This window comes from Aegilops tauschii, chromosome 5 (genome assembly GCF_002575655.3).
Source record: "Aegilops tauschii subsp. strangulata cultivar AL8/78 chromosome 5, Aet v6.0, whole genome shotgun sequence".
Lineage (NCBI taxonomy): Eukaryota > Viridiplantae > Streptophyta > Magnoliopsida > Poales > Poaceae > Aegilops > Aegilops tauschii.
The window spans coordinates 7,478,292-7,493,170 of record NC_053039.3 but is presented as its reverse complement, the minus strand read 5'-3'; the positions used below and the strand labels follow the sequence as shown (position 1 = coordinate 7,493,170).

The window sequence follows — 14,879 nt, the reverse complement described above, 5'->3', positions numbered from 1 at the left end:
CCTTAAACAGGTCCAAAAGCTTGCGGGATGCGTGGCAGTTGTAAGCCGCTTTATCTCCAGATTGGGAGAAAAAGCATTGCCACTCTACCGCCTTCTCCGACGCACCGACCACTTCGAGTCGACGGACGCGGCAACGGCCGGACTGGAGGAAATAAAGGCTCTTTTGGCAAGTAACCCAACTCTGGCCGCGCCGAACACCACAATCATTTCTAATAACAAAGCCCCAACATCTAGTATTTGTTTCCTTCAGGAAGGCACCATATGTGTTATTTTCAGAGTTCCTGGTGGAGGCCTGGATTATCTTCCGTCTTGTTGTTGTTTTTGCATTTTCTTCACTCTGTTTCACCTTGCATAGATGCATAAAAAGATAATCAATAGAATGCAATATTTCATCAGAGGATTTAATAGTATCTCCTACATTAGCCCTCTTCCTTTCATACCACCACCGCCAAAGTAGCAACCAAAAAGCTTTTCATCATCATTGAGATTCAAAATTTCCTCCATACAACTCAATGCATCTACACAAAGGTAGAATCTGCAGTCTAACATGCTCCAGTTGGGCTTTCCTCTATACTTCCTTAACCTTTTTTACATTTAACAAAACAATGTCCGCCATCCTCATCTAACCGAAAGCAAACAGGACAGAGAGTATCTACTTGCATACCACCGTGTTGAAGCTTCATATGCAGGGGTAAACTATCCGTAGATAGGCGCCACAGGAAGTGCAGAACCTTGTTTGAAAGGGGGAGGGGCCACAACTTCTGCCAGTTAAGACCCCCTGCTTCTTCATCTGGACTTGAGGAAGAAGTTAGTCTTGTAATTGATTCACGGGGTGCACTGTCTACAGCCACTCTGTATGCAGATTTACCGAAAAAATACATTTTTTATTAAAATGCCATGCTATAATATCATCATTATGTTCATGAATTGGGAGCTGTAGGATAATCTTTGCATATTCTGGAAGGAAGGTTTGCCTTACTAAATATTCATCCCAATTGTTTGTGGTGGGATCAATTAGCTCATTTACTTTGGTAATAACATTTCTACCCCTTTGGGTGATTGACTCTTCTAGTGCTTCCACTCGGAATCCATGGATCAGACCATATACTAAGTGTTGTTACCGATGCCAACTCTCCATATGATCCCCTTCTTTAGCAAGTTTATCCCTTTTAATATACCACACCATGTGTAGGAGATACCACCCTTCGAACTGGCATTTAGAATCGAATCATTTGGGTAGTACCTTGCAGACAAAACCCGCGCACATAATGAGCTTGGATTTTGAATAAGCCTCCATGTTTGTCTCGCAAGCATGGCTAGATTGAAAGCATCGAGGGGGCCCCAAGCCAGCCCCCCCCTAGGGCGCGCCCCTGTGGCTTGTCGTCTCCTCCAAGGTCTTCTGACTTGGAGTCCAAGTCCCACAGGTTTCTTCTGGTTCAAGAAAAATCATCGCGAAACTTTTATTCCGTTTGGACTCCATTTAATTTTTTTTCTGCGATATTCAAAAATAGGGAAAAAAACAGAAACTGACACTGGACTCTAGGTTAATAGGTTTGTCCCAAAAATAATATAAAATATCATAATAATGCATATAAAACATCCAAAACAGATAATATAATAGCATGAAACAATAAAAAATTATAGATACATTGGAGACGTATCAGCGATCCGATGGACGGATCAAAGTTTTCACCCTGAGTTGAGTCAGGAGCTCAGGTAGGGAGGGGTGCCAACGCTCCATGGTGACGCCTTCAACAAGGAATACCACACAGAAGGCGTGGTCGTTACCGCATCGACAGGAGTCGAGCTGGGCCTTTATCCGGAGAAGCTGCACACCCATGCCCGGAACACTGTCGCAGTCACGCCTCCACCACGTCATATGGAGCCAACACAAGACGACTACTGCTCCTCACAGCTCACAAGGTTGGCCGAAGCACATCAAGGGCGCCGACATAGGAAACATTTGCGGCTCGCCCGACCGACATGGAGACCTGCAACACGCACTCTATAGCAACCAGCCACTAGTCGAAACCACCGGCCATTAGGGCATCAGATCGAGGGAAGATCCCGCCGACACCAACAAGCCACATGAGAGATCGCCGCCCAAGTTAGCGACGATCCAGTGCACACAGGTCCAGTCGTGCTGGCGCACCATGCTCCACCACGGAAACCGCTCCGCCGCCGTCAGATCCAGCAGTCCAGGCGGGTTACCGTCCATTTTTTAAGTTTTTTTAGGGGTAAGTCCATTTTTTAAGGTTTTTTTAGGGGTAAGTCCATGGGCCACGGCGCGGTCGGCCTCGTGGTCTTTGTGAGGGACTTGATCAAGTTGGGCCTGTGAGCCCACGAACAGTAGACACAAACAAACCCATCTCGTCAAGGTCAAAAAAAAAAAAACCGTCTCGTCCTTTCTTCCTCACGGAGGCCGCCGCCGGCGGCGAAACCCGTGGGCACACAGAGCAGCAGCGACGACCCCCCCCCCCCCCCCCCCCCCCAACCCTCACTCCCCCTCCCCGCTAGTATTTATCTTCCTTGCTGACGAGAGCTAATTCGATGGTGGTGGTGTGCAGGATTTCCTCGTCCGCCTGAAGATGCTGGCTTCGAAGCGGTCGGAGACGGCCGTCCACGCTAACCTCGCCGACACGCTGGATCTGCGCATGCTGCGGGATCTCGGTACATACTTTGACTACTTCCATCAATCGGAATTGGCATTGTTCGAAAAAAAGGAATTGGCCTGGCATGCTAGACTCTTAATTTGACTCACTCCGGCTAAACGACCCCTGTAGCATTATGCTAATATGCTCACAATAAATGGAGAAACATTTGTGCTAATGGTATGCTGGTGAATGCTTAAAACCAGTTAATTGGTAAATCGCCAATAGGGATTCCAGTGCTGGCTTTGAGGGCTTTTTAACTTGTTATCTGCAGCATCTCTGTCCTGAACTGTATCATTATCATGTCTTGCGATCTGCTGGTTACTGGCTCAATGCAAAGGGCTGATGATAAATTTTTGGTGGTAAAAGCAACTATTTTATTTATGTGCCCTTGCAGCCGTGTCATAGGATTATAGAACATTCAACTATCTATTATTCTCAATGCTCTGAATTTTATGTGAGAAAGAGACAGATTTGGAGAAAACTTTTGAATAACATACATTTTTTGCTGGCCTCTACAGTCCTCACATGAACTGAAATATTGGCAACATACTCCAATAGTCGAACGTCTTCCACGATCGGGCGTCTTGCCTAATATTCAAATTGGTAGCTATTCAGTTTTGGGGCTGGCAATCTCTTTGCTGAATATGCTTTGTGCTTTCCAGGTTTTGTTGCTGGAAAGTTTCAAATGACGAATAAAATAAACCGTAGTTTATCCAACACCATTGTTGATAGACTTGCAATATCAGGGGATACTGATGCGGATGGTGGTCAGGCACACTAAATATAATCCAACAGAAAATAGTGTCAAGAAAAAGCGCAAGTATGCAAGACAGTTAAGTCTTACTTCTGGTGTTTCTTAGGAGTGACAGGTCATTTTGTCAATGTATACTTATGCTTCACCCTAGTTCAACGTTTATAAACAAATCCATACCTTTCCACCTTCTTTGCCTACGACAAAAACAAGTCAAGAGTCAAGACTTATTCCCACTTTTAGCGGGCAATGTTTTTCCAAGGGATGTATTTAAGCAAGTTTTATACATGTGAATGAGATGATTTCTGTTTTTTTTTGCATGCACCATTTTCTGCAGCACACATGGATTGGCGTCTTCTTTACTTGCACCCAGCTCATGACTTGCTGTTCTGGCTTTAGGAATTTATTCCTCAGAGCTCATAGGTTTGGCTTTGAGAGGAAATTGTTTGAGGTCTGTGAACGCCGACAGGTCTGGCTGGCAATGTAGCTCATAGCTTTGGCTTTGAGAGGAAATTGTTTGAGGTCTGTGAACGTCGACAGGTCTGGCTGGCAATGTGCTACCAAGTCAATATCAACTGAAACTTGCCAATATTTTGTGAGTTAAAGACTGAAAGTCAAAACATTAGGACGCAGCAAGTTGGATTATCCCATCATTTATCATGGAGGCAGCAATGACAAGTTGCTGACAGAATGTGGAGGGCAGCAACTAGTCTAGCTAGTAGAAAGCCTATATGTACATTCAACTTAGATGGGAACCCCGAGAAGTATCTAGCTAGCAGTAGCACTTCGGCAGCAGCAACCCAGCACAGCTATTTTGCAGATGGTGATACAAGCCTCTCAGCCGTCCTCCGCGGTGAGTGTGTGCAAGAGGTCAGCTGTACAGGGGGCGACCTTGGTGGTAACATTGAGGACACTGGTTTTGGTTTGTCTTGCAAAAATGGTCTAACTGTAACTTTTGTACAGGATCCAACAGATGCCAGGGGCGAACCTGCCTCTCAGCCTGAAAAGTCAAAGGTTGAGGAGGAGTTGAAGAAAGCAGCTGCACATCGGTCTCGGCCTAGCTGCTATTATTACTATTACTTCAATGAAGGAGATCCTCAGAATTATTCTGATGATTTGGAGATGGAGATGGAACAAGGACTATTACCGCTTGTTAATTTCCCGGATAAACAGGTTCAGTTCGAGGAGTGGAAGATAGAAGCACAACAGTTTGAGACTGATTTTGGCGAGATGGAAATGAAGATTCATAGGTTCCCTGCAAGCATGCGGAGCCTTGGACGGCGTTACATCGTCCCAATGGCCGTGAGCATCGGTCTTTACCACCACGGCTCAAGTAGCCTGCATGAGATGGAGAAGGTGAAGCGCGTGGCTACACTCCACTTCATCAGTTACTCGATCAGGCCGCTCATTTGAGGAGATGTATGCGGCGGTCTTCTCCGTCATAGGTGCTGCCCGCAGCTTCTACGACACCAAGGATTCCAAGGTCGACGTAGGAGATGCTGAATTTGCAGACATGATGTTCATCGATGGTTGCTTCTTGCTGCAGTATATGCGTATGTGTACCGGCCTTGGCAAGCTGCCTCCGTCATTGTTGTCTTGCTTCTAGTCCAACGAGGCTTGCATCATCAATGACATAATGCTGCTCGAGAATCAACTTCCCTGGATGGTGGTCAACATCCTAAGGAGGTTCAGGCCCATGCCCGTAGAGGAGTTCATCGGTTAGATGGGACGCACACTCCAAATCCGGGGGCACATGGACAGGAGACCAGTTGTGATGGATGCTAGGTGCACGCCGCCACATCTTCTTGCCATCCTCTTGTTCTACAAAGCGGGAAGCATAGATAATAATGTGCCCCTGTCTGTTCCAGATGGTTTTAGATCTATGGCAAATGGTTTCAGCACCCGGGTGCCCTACACCCTCTATGAACAGTAAATTCAAAAAAAATCAAAAAAAAAAAATCAAACAAATCTGAAACTTTGGGACATCGAACATCATGAAACTTTTGATGATCTTGCAAAGTTTTAGCTAAAATTAACATTGGAAGAGCACTCAAATAAAAAAACAAAAATCATTGTCCAAAGTTTAAATACATTTCTGAGCAGTGATTTTGTTATTTTTGGTGAGGGCTCCACGAAGGTTATTTGTTGCTGAAACTTTGCAGGAACACCAAACCTTTGTCTTTGATCCCTCAAAGTTTCAGATTTTTTTGATTTTGTTTCAATTTTTTTATGAATTTACTGTTCATGAGGGTGTAGGGGCACCCGGGAGCTCTCTGTATGTAAGAGATGGGAATCCATTGGCCAGTACTGTGTGCCGGCTGACTGATCTGAGCCAGGATCGGCCCCCTTCTGCACCATTGGATGGCAGCCACGTTAACCGTTGGATCAGCCCACACAGCTTTGGTTTGTTTAACTTTTTTCTATTTGTATTATACATCGATTGATTGCTGCTGCAGGTAAAACCAGCAGGCTAAACAAGCTATAACAACCTCAGGCAAAGTCATCTGCGTGAGGTTGTGAGCAATCCAATAGGCTGAACATGTCCACCATCTATCCATATGAAATAATCCGACGAGAAATGTGAAACGGGGTAGCATCTGCAAAATGTATATTCACATCAGAGCTCGTTACACATGACAGCGAAACAGAGTGAATCCAATTGGAAATCAACAGTCGTCATATATGAGATCAACAAACATTTCATCTTTGGCTAACACCTATCATCAGTCAGTATAGAAAAATGAAATCAGGCTGGCAACATCGATTCGCGCAGAAAAACTTGAAGCATTGGAGGCCTGGCATGTATATTGGGGATTCGTTGTTCAACCTTGTCCCGCTTGCAGCTTGTTTCATCATGCTACCATGGATCGGGCTCTGTTTTCATCCTTGATCCACTTGACGTTAATAGGCCGTTGAGAAGGAGTGAACAACAGAACTAGTATGATCAGAACAACAGAGGATGGATGGCTCTAGAATGAAAGCAAGACAACCTAACAGATAGCTTGGTAGGCACAGATATCTTGTTGTCCTCTGATTCACACCACTTCAATAATGTAGAGAAGCCATCAGTGCTTAGATATTCAGGCGGGCCTGGTCAGTTGTTGATGCTGTCCGGCAAAGATCTGATCCCCTTGTGGGCCCCTGGTGATGTCTTGTTGTAGCACTAGTCGCTCATCTCAGCCAATTATCTCCCTGGTAACTCTTGATCGAACAATGATCCCAGAGCTGCCCATATCGTTAATTCATTCCTGTGACATTTCTTCTCTGAATTAAGTTTAGTACTGAATCGACAAACTTCTCCGAATTAAGTTAACTACTGAATTGACAAACAATGCACGCAATTACAACATGTGACACAACCAAGCATCGGCTATTCGATGTTACCATGTCTAAGGAGGACTGGACAATAAGACCAGTCGTTGCAGCAAGCTTCGTGCTCGCTGCTGATTGCAACCAAGATGCCAGCTGAAGCCAACACCATCAAAATATATGGATGTCTACACATCACTCTGCAAACTACTTTGTCCGGAAGCTCCTGAGCCGAGGGCAGGCCTGGCACAATGGTGAAGTCCTCTCCACTTGTGCCAAAAGATCCTGTGTTCGAACTAGTCTCTCTGCATTGCACTTTTCAGGGATAAGACTAGATTCCTATAATCCATCCCTAGACCCCACCTTGTTTGGGAACTTCTATGCACTGGGTCTCTGTCCTTTAGGAAGCTCCTGAGCCACAATACTCGGTGCTCCTCAGTCCTCACGCATACTCAAATATGCAGACCCACGAGGAAGGATTTTTGAAATGAGCTCCTGCGACGCCCCTGGCGACCCGGCGCCCGCGGCCGCACGGCCGCCCTCCCCGTCGCCGGCGGCCGCCCCCGCTCCCCCCGCTGCCCCGGCCTCCCCGTCCGCTGCCGTCCCCTCCACTCCTCCGCCCTCCTCGCCGTCTCCGGCGCTCCGTTGGGCTGATATGGCGGAGTTGGACGATGTGGCGGCCGGTCGCCCGGTGGTTCGCCGGGACCCCCCGCCTCGGCCGGTCGGGCCCCGGCTGATCCCCTCGCCCCCGCCCCGGTCCGGCCGCTTCGACGCTCCTGCTCGCCCGCGCCGCTCCGCCGTGCCCTCGCCGATGACGCCCGGGAAAGCCGCCGCCTTGGGTCCCCGGACTGCTCGCCACCGCCGCGCCTCGGCGTGGGGTGTCGCGGGGCGGTCCGACCTGGGGCTGGCTGGCACGTCCTGGCGCCTCGTGGAGGCCGCTTCCCTGGCCGTCGTGCCTCGGACATCTCCGCGTCAGGCGGCGTTCCCCCCTGCGTGCTCTCCGATCTTGGGCCCCCTCCCGGATCCACGTTTGGGCCGACCCAGTCGGGTCGCTCGGCCATTTGGCTCCCCGCTGGTCTGCCTCGCCCTCCATCCCCGCACTCCTCTCCCTCGACTGGAACCCTAGCGAGCGCCCCTCTCCCGCCCCCCGCCGCCGCGTCTCATCCCGTCCCGCGCCCCGCGCCCTCCCTGCCGGCTCCCATGCCGCGCTCTTGGGGGGACGAGGCCCCGCGCCCCAAGCGGCGGGCCAACGACCACCGCGCTGCTCCCCGCCCTTCTCCCGACGCCTCCGCCTTGAGGAGGACCTCCGCCGACAGCTTTCTGCTCGCGACTCCCGGCGGTCTCCTCCTTGCTCTGACCGCCGCTCGCCCCCGCGCGCCGACCACCGCTCCCCGCGCCGCCGTTCTCCGGCCAGGGCTGATCGCCGGGACCGCTCCCGGTCCCGCTCGCCCGCGCCCGCACCTGAGTGGAGGTCGCAGCGCCGCCGCTCCCCGTCTCCTCCACGTCGCCGGGACGGTGGCGGCTCGCCTGCCCGCGGCGGTCGCTCCCGCTCCCCGGTCCTCGAACGTCCTCCTGCTGCCTCCTCCGAGACCCGCCGTTACCAGCCCCCTCGCTCCGCCCCGAGCTTCCCCCCGGGAGCCGCCGGGGCCGGCCAGGGCAAGGCTGGGCCTAAGCGTAAGAAGAAGCGGGGACTCGGCCGTGGCAATGGCCCCGGCTCCTTCATGCACGCCGGCCGCGTCCTCCCCGACCGCCCTCCGCTCGGATGATCCTGCCGCCGATCTCGTCAAGTGCTTCAATTGCCGCCGATCCCAGGTGGCCTGCCCCCACCCCCAGTGTTGCTTTGTGTGCTCGGACCCGGACCACCCCGCTGCTCTCTGTTCCGACCGCCCGGTCTCTGAGGAGCTGATGATGCACGGGCATGGGATTGAGGGCCTCGGCTTCTTCCACATCGAGGTCCCGGACCTCCCGCCGCCCACCCCCTCACTCCTGGCTATTGTTTCTGTGAAGGATGGGGTGGCTTCTCCGGAGATGATTGAGGCGGAACTCAATCATCTCTACCTCTGCTCCTGGGACTGGCAGGTCACCTTGCTGTCGGGGAACTAGTTCTCTATGGTGTTCCCCGATGCGGTCAGTCACGGCTACGGCCAGGGACGGAGCCAGGATTTCGACATAGGGGGGGCGAGGTTTCACACTAAGTTTCACGGGCAACTGCTATGTTGTAGAAAATTTAGGGTCTGGTCCAATGGAGACGCCATGTGCAACCATGCCTGTTTTTATTTATTAATTCCATTCACATGATCAAAACTCGATATAAAGTTGATAAAATGACAAAACACATTCTTTCATTTTAATGACAAAAGCAAATTCACAACTCTAGAAACACAACATGATCTTAAAAACTAATAATTACCAATAATACAGTGTGGTAGATAAGACATCACGAAATCTCATTAATTTCCATGTAATTGACGGGATCGACTCACTGATTCAACCTAATTCCAAAGCCAGAACACCAAAAAGCATACAATTCTATGGAAGCAATCAAAAAGTAGCGGCACTGGCAGGAACATGACCGTTTGAAAAGGACAAACAAGAACTAATCTAATGCTCAAATTAAACTAGAACCTTTTTCCTCGTTTTTTTGCCGCCCATCCGTAGGGCCGGCTTACGGCGCCCGTGGATCGGCGCTCCGCGGACATCCCCTTTCCTTCCCCGCTCTTCTTGGCGCCGTTGCGACGGAATCACGAAGAGATCGATAGCAGGCAAGCTAACAGGCGACGCTAGATCGCAGGAGGCAGTTTGGAAAGGTAGGGACTATACTGACCTGTGTGTACGTGGCTCTTTTATCTTTTCACAGATCGCTTTTCTTAAAAGACTAGATCGCTGCTAGCCTGCTACTAACTGGCCCCTTTATTTTATGTGGTGGGCTGCAATGCTACTCGCTGTTTTGGGCTTTGGCCTATAATAGGATGTACATGTACGGGGGATGGCTTTACGTTAACAAACGACACAGGGACAGAGGGGGGGGGGGGGGGGGGGGGGGGGGGACACACCCACGCTCAGTTGTCTAACAAGAAAAAATTAGCGAACAACAACCCCTATTAAGGGGGCGACACGATCGTTAGGGGGGGGGGGGTCTCGCCCCCCCTTGAATCCGTCCCTGGCTACGGCACCCGCAGTGGCGACATCACCCTCGCGCTCAACAAGCTCGTGGTGGACATCTCTGTGCCGGTCCGGGACCCCCTTGCTGTGGCTGTCCTGGACACGGCTTGGATCCTCATCGGCGGCCTCCCCGACATTGCGCGCTCTGAGAGGGTCATCCGGAACATGTCCCGCATCCTAGGCAAGGTGGTCGTGGTGGACGAGCTTTCTCTCCGCAAGGAGGAGGAGGTGCGGGTCATGGTAAAATCCCTTGACTCATCCAAGCTTCATGCCACGATCCGTGTGTTCTTCAACGACCAGGGGTTTGACCTCCGGATCTCACCTGAGCCGCCCAACCACATCGGCCGCCCCCGCATCCCCGACGAAAGCCTCTTGGGCGGCCCCGACGGTGGGGGCCGGGGGGAGCCTCGCAGTAGCCGGGGCCCTCGCCACGGTCCCCACTCCGGCTCCCAGGACGACGATGAGGAGTACGAGGATAGCCCCCAGCACGACCCACCCCCCTCTTCCTCCAGGGGTGGCACGGGGGCGGACGCCCCCCCACCTCCGCCTCGGGCCGTGGCCTACTCCTGGAGGGGTTCCACTCCCTCCTCTCGACGTGGCCGGTCCGCCTCCTCCCCGGTGACTGCCTCCCGCCGGAGTGCTCGGCTTGACGCGGCTCGTTCCGAGGGCACCCCGGTTCTGCTCATCCACGAGCCGGCAGAGCTCCGGGCTGCGGCCCGGAACCTGGAGCCAGGTACACCTACGGTTCCCCCGTCTGTTACTTCCTGCTCGTTCTCTGCTCTTGAGTCGATCCCGCTTGGCCAGCTAGTTAAGGTCGCAACAGATTCTGCGATCATCTTCAGGAGGGAGGTGGCTCCCCCCTTAGTGTAGATCGAGGCCATTAGGGCTCGTGAGATCCTTGATGGTAGACTAGCGAAAGCCCGTGCGTCGCTCTCCTCCTCCGGTTCATCTTCGGCGACGGTGGAGATCACCCCAGCGCCCCCCAGTCGGCCGAGTGGTCTGCTGCCGTTGGCTGAGGCTGACCTCCGTGGACGCACTCGCTCCCGGATCGCGGCTCTCAGCGCTCAAAGCACATCCCGTGTCTTGGGGTCAAGCAGCCCCCCGGTGGGCGCCTAATGCGCGCTCTCTTCTGGAACATCTGCGGTTTCGGCCATGATGGCTGCCGCCGCCAACTCATTGAGTACATGAGAGAGGAGTACATTGACATTGTCGCCATCCAAGAAACCTTGCGCACGGAATTCTCCCTCCCTGAACTCGATCGGCTTAGCTCCCACCTCTTTGCGTGGCATTGGCTCCCTTCTAGTGGGAGCACTGGCCATTCCGGTGGCATCCTATTAGGCGTCAAGGATGCCACCTTCGAGGTTGGGGGCATGGACCGGGGTTAGTTCTTTGTTAGTATGGAACTCTTTGAACGGGCCCTCAACTTCAAGTGGGAGGTCATTATCGTCTACGGCACCGCGGACCATAGTAGGTCTGCCTCCTTCCTCGAGGAGATTCACCGGAAGGTTACGGCCGCCACTCTCCCGGTGGTGGTCGGAGGCGATTTTAACCTCCGCAGATTCGCGGAGGACAAGAGCAACTCGCACGTCAACTTTGCCCGCATGCAAATGTTTAATGACTGCATTGCCGACCTTGGTCTCCGCGAGTTAGATAGGGTGGGTGCCAGGTTTACCTGGACCAACCGCCAGGCTTCTCCGACCCAGTCCGTTCTGGACCGGGTCCTAGTTTCCCCGGAATGGGACCTCCGCTGCTCCCTCGCCTCCCTCCGAGCTATCACTAGGATTGGCTCCGACCATGTCCCCCTCCTCCTTTCCTCCGCCGACGAGCGCCCCCCGCTACCCCGACGATTCCGGTTTGAGACTTTCTGGCTGTCCCAGAATGGCTTCGTGGAGGCTGTTGGCGCTCGTTGGGTCGAAGCTCGCGCCCACCCTCAGCCTCATCCCTCCTCGGCCATTGATTCTTGGTAGTTTTGTGCCAAGCGGGGCCGTCAATTTATGAAGGGATGGGGCGCCAACTTGGGGCGTGATCTTCGCGAGCGCAAGAAGACCCTGTTGTCCGCCATCCAGGCCCTCGACCTGCGCGCTGACGCGGTTGGCCTCTCGCCTAAGGAGTGGCTCTTTAGGTACGACTTGGAGGACCAGCTCTCGGTCATATACACCGACGAGGAGGCCTACTGGCGCTTGCGCGGCGCCCAGAAATGGTTTCTGAAAGGTGACGCGAACACGGCCTACTTCCAGACCATAGCGAATGGTCGGTGTAGACGCAAGACCATTCCCCTCCTTTGGGATGGGGATTCTCTGCTGCAGTCCCCCCGGGACATCAGGGCTCATGTCGATGGATTCTATAGGGCCCTTTTCTCTGCCCCCCCTCGGGGAGGCTTATCTTTGGCCCACGACTGCTGGTCCGGCCGCCAGCTTGTCTCCGCTCAGGAGAACGCGGTCCTTACGGCCCCCTTCTACGAGGGCGAGGTATGGGATGCCATTCACGGCATGAATCCCACCTCGGCCCCGGGCCCGGATGGCCTCCCCGTGAAATTCTTCCAGACTTTCTAGAATGTGATCAAACTAGAGATCATGGCCATTTTCGACGAGTTCTATGTTTGGTCCATCGACCTCGGGCGCCTCAACTATGGGATCATCTCGCTCATCCCGAAGGTCCCGGGCGCCTCCGACATCCGCCAGTTTCGTCCAATCACGGTCATCAACGTGATTTTTTGGATTCTGGCAAAAGGGTACGCCAATAGGGTAACCCTCCTCGCGGACCAGATTACCCACCCCAACCAGTCCGCCTTTGAAGATTGATTTCCATAAGGCCTACGGCACTGTTAGTTGGCCCTTCCTTCGGGAAGTATTGCTCCGGAAGGGCTTCGACGACCGTTGGATCTCCAGGGTAATGCAGATGGTCTCTTGCGGTCGCACTGCCGTGAACATCAATGGGCAGATCGGCCCTTACTTCCCCACCTTCTGTGGGGTAAGGCAAGGCGACCCCTTCTCCCCTTTCCTGTTCAATATGGTGGTGGACGCGTTTGCCACCATCCTGGATAAGGCTAAGGCTGCTGGCCATATTCAGGGGATCACTCCCCACCTGGCTGGCGGCTACGGGATCTCCCTCCTCCAGTATGCCGACAACACCATAATCATGGTCGAAGGCTCGGACTCGGATATCTCCAACCTTAAGTTCCTTCTCCTCTGCTTCCAACAAATGTCTGGCCTTAAGATAAACTTCGACAAGAGTTATGTGATGGTGATGGGCTACTCTCCGGCCGAGTCGCTTGCCATTGCCAACCGGCTTAACTGCCGCCTCGGCTCCTTTCCCACGACCTACCTGGGAACGCCCATAAGTGACTCTCGGCTCACCGTCGCGGACTTGCGCCCGACCTTGACCAAGCTTCAAACGCGCATCGAGCCTTGGCAGGGTAGATGGTTGTCAAAGGCGGCTCGGACCATTCTCATCAACTCATCCCTCTCCAGTCTCCTCCTGTTCCTCATGAGCTTCTACAGCCTTCATGAGACCCTGCACCATGAGATCGCCAAAGTTCAGTCCCGCTTTTATTGGGCTGGCAACAACAATAAGCAGAAATACCATATGGTTAGCTGGCCTGACATCTGCAAGCCTAGGGATAAAGGAGGCCTCGGGATCATGTGCTCCAAGCGCATGAATATCGTCCTCCTATCCTGCTGGCTCTGGCGCAACTCGCAAGGCCAGGGAGGCCTCTGGCTTGACATCATCCGGAACAAGTACCTGCGTGGTCAACCCCTTGCCTTTTGTCAGAGATCTGGTGGCTCGCAATTCTGGCAGTCGGTCGTCCAGCTGCTCCCTGTCCTTCGCATGGGGACATCCATCTCGGTGGGGTCTGGATCGGCGATGTTGTTCTGGTTTGACAGATGGGCTGGAGACTTCCCCTTCGCCGCGCGCTTCCCCGACCTCTTCTCCATCGCAGTAGAACCCCTGATCTTTGTCGAGAGGGCCCTTATTGACCTAGGGCGCCTTGCTTTTCGGAGGCCCTTTGGCCCCCCGGAATCCGCCGCTTGGCATGAGTTACCGGACTGCGTTGCTCTTCACGAGCCTGTGGTGGACAATGGCCCAGACCAGGTGAGATGGCGTCTCGAACCATCGGGCCAATTCTCCACCAAGTCTCTGTACCAGGCCATCGCTCCCTCCTCCGCCCCTCCCCTCTTTCGACGGTGTGGTCCATCCGCCTGCCCCTGAAAATCCGGATCTTCATGTGGCAGTGGATTCGCGGTCGACTCCCGTCTGGCGTCGAGGTGCGCAAGCGCAATGGTCCGGGCTCCGGCCTCTGCCAGCTTTGCGGCGTCCCCAAAGACTCGAATCACATCTTCTTCTCCTGCGTATCCGCGCAATTCGTGTGGAGCTGCTTCCGTGACATGGTGGGTGGAAATTGGTGTCACACCAACTTCCCCGACATGACGAGCTCCAGTCCTCCCCCTTGCGCTTCCGTGACATGACGAGCTCCAGTCCTCCCCCTTGACTTCTCACCACATTAGGTGGCTTGAGATTGGGGTCATCGCTTGGACCCTCTGGACGATCCGCAATAAGCTTGTGATCCAGCGCGCTCCTCTTCGACGGGCTACTGACGCTATCTTCAAACTGTCTGGTTTCTTGCAGCTTTGGCGGCCGCTTAGCCGCCCCCAGGGACGCCATCTCTGCCTTCATCGCCGACCTCCGCTCGATGGCCGTCCGCCTGTCTCCGCCGCCCCCGCCACCGCCGCCGGAACCCGACTAGCTTCTGTGGCTCTCCGGCGTTTTTTCTTTTTGTGTTTTGGGCTTGTTGAGCTGTGCCCTCAGCAAAACCTTCGTACTTGTCTGTGAGACCTGCGTGTGTGCGTGTGAACTAGTCCCTGTATGTGTGATCTGTGGTGGTTTGCTTTATTTATAAAGCGGGGCGAAAGTTTTTTCGGTAAATATGCAGAGGCCTGGTACGTGTTTTCCAAATGAGATACGGCAACTCTCAAAGCTTCTGCAGGGAAGCCGGGCACGTTCAT

General features: G+C 53.4%; 3 protein-coding genes across 4 annotated transcripts; all 3 read left to right on the top strand.

Moving 5' to 3' along the window:
• Window positions 1-2,384: 2,384 nt before the first annotated feature.
• On the top strand, window positions 2,385-5,295 carry LOC109777336 (uncharacterized). 2 transcript variants are annotated; one of them, XM_073499609.1, is made up of 3 exons: window positions 2,385-2,670; window positions 3,743-4,258; window positions 4,369-5,295. In XM_073499609.1, exons 2-3 carry the CDS (start codon window positions 4,226-4,228, stop codon window positions 4,816-4,818), a joined length of 483 nt encoding a protein of 160 aa, XP_073355710.1. In that variant the 5' UTR covers window positions 2,385-2,670; window positions 3,743-4,225; the 3' UTR covers window positions 4,819-5,295. The 2 variants fall into 2 exon arrangements, with proteins under 2 accessions (XP_073355710.1, XP_020191570.1); XM_020335981.4 differs by having other exon boundaries at window positions 2,402-2,670; window positions 3,743-5,295.
• A 5,978-nt stretch (window positions 5,296-11,273) lies between these two features.
• LOC141022464 (uncharacterized) lies at window positions 11,274-12,428 on the top strand. Its single transcript, XM_073498727.1, has 2 exons — window positions 11,274-11,771; window positions 11,877-12,428. Exons 1-2 carry the CDS (start codon window positions 11,274-11,276, stop codon window positions 12,426-12,428), a joined length of 1,050 nt encoding a protein of 349 aa, XP_073354828.1.
• Window positions 12,429-12,768: 340 nt separating this feature from the next.
• LOC141022463 (uncharacterized) lies at window positions 12,769-14,620 on the top strand. The gene is made up of 3 exons (XM_073498726.1): window positions 12,769-13,968; window positions 14,109-14,278; window positions 14,503-14,620. The coding sequence occupies exons 1-3, from the start codon at window positions 12,769-12,771 to the stop codon at window positions 14,618-14,620; spliced, it is 1,488 nt and encodes a 495-aa protein (XP_073354827.1).
• The last annotated feature ends 259 nt before the right edge of the window (window positions 14,621-14,879 follow it).

Bases quoted from the DNA above. Each gene is read 5' to 3' on its own strand.
- LOC109777336 (XM_020335981.4), top strand. From the start codon at position 4,096: ATGTGGAGGGCAGCAACTAGTCTAGCTAGTAGAAAGCCTATATGTACA.
- LOC141022464 (XM_073498727.1), top strand. From the start codon at position 11,274: ATGGAACTCTTTGAACGGGCCCTCAACTTCAAGTGGGAGGTCATTATC. The intron at 11,772-11,876 runs GTTGGCGCTCGT...CAATTTATGAAG, and splicing joins AGAATGGCTTCGTGGAGGCT to GGATGGGGCGCCAACTTGGG.
- LOC141022463 (XM_073498726.1), top strand. From the start codon at position 12,769: ATGCAGATGGTCTCTTGCGGTCGCACTGCCGTGAACATCAATGGGCAG. The intron at 13,969-14,108 runs GTGAGATGGCGT...TTCATGTGGCAG, and splicing joins TGGACAATGGCCCAGACCAG to TGGATTCGCGGTCGACTCCC. The intron at 14,279-14,502 runs GTGTCACACCAA...GGTTTCTTGCAG, and splicing joins GACATGGTGGGTGGAAATTG to CTTTGGCGGCCGCTTAGCCG.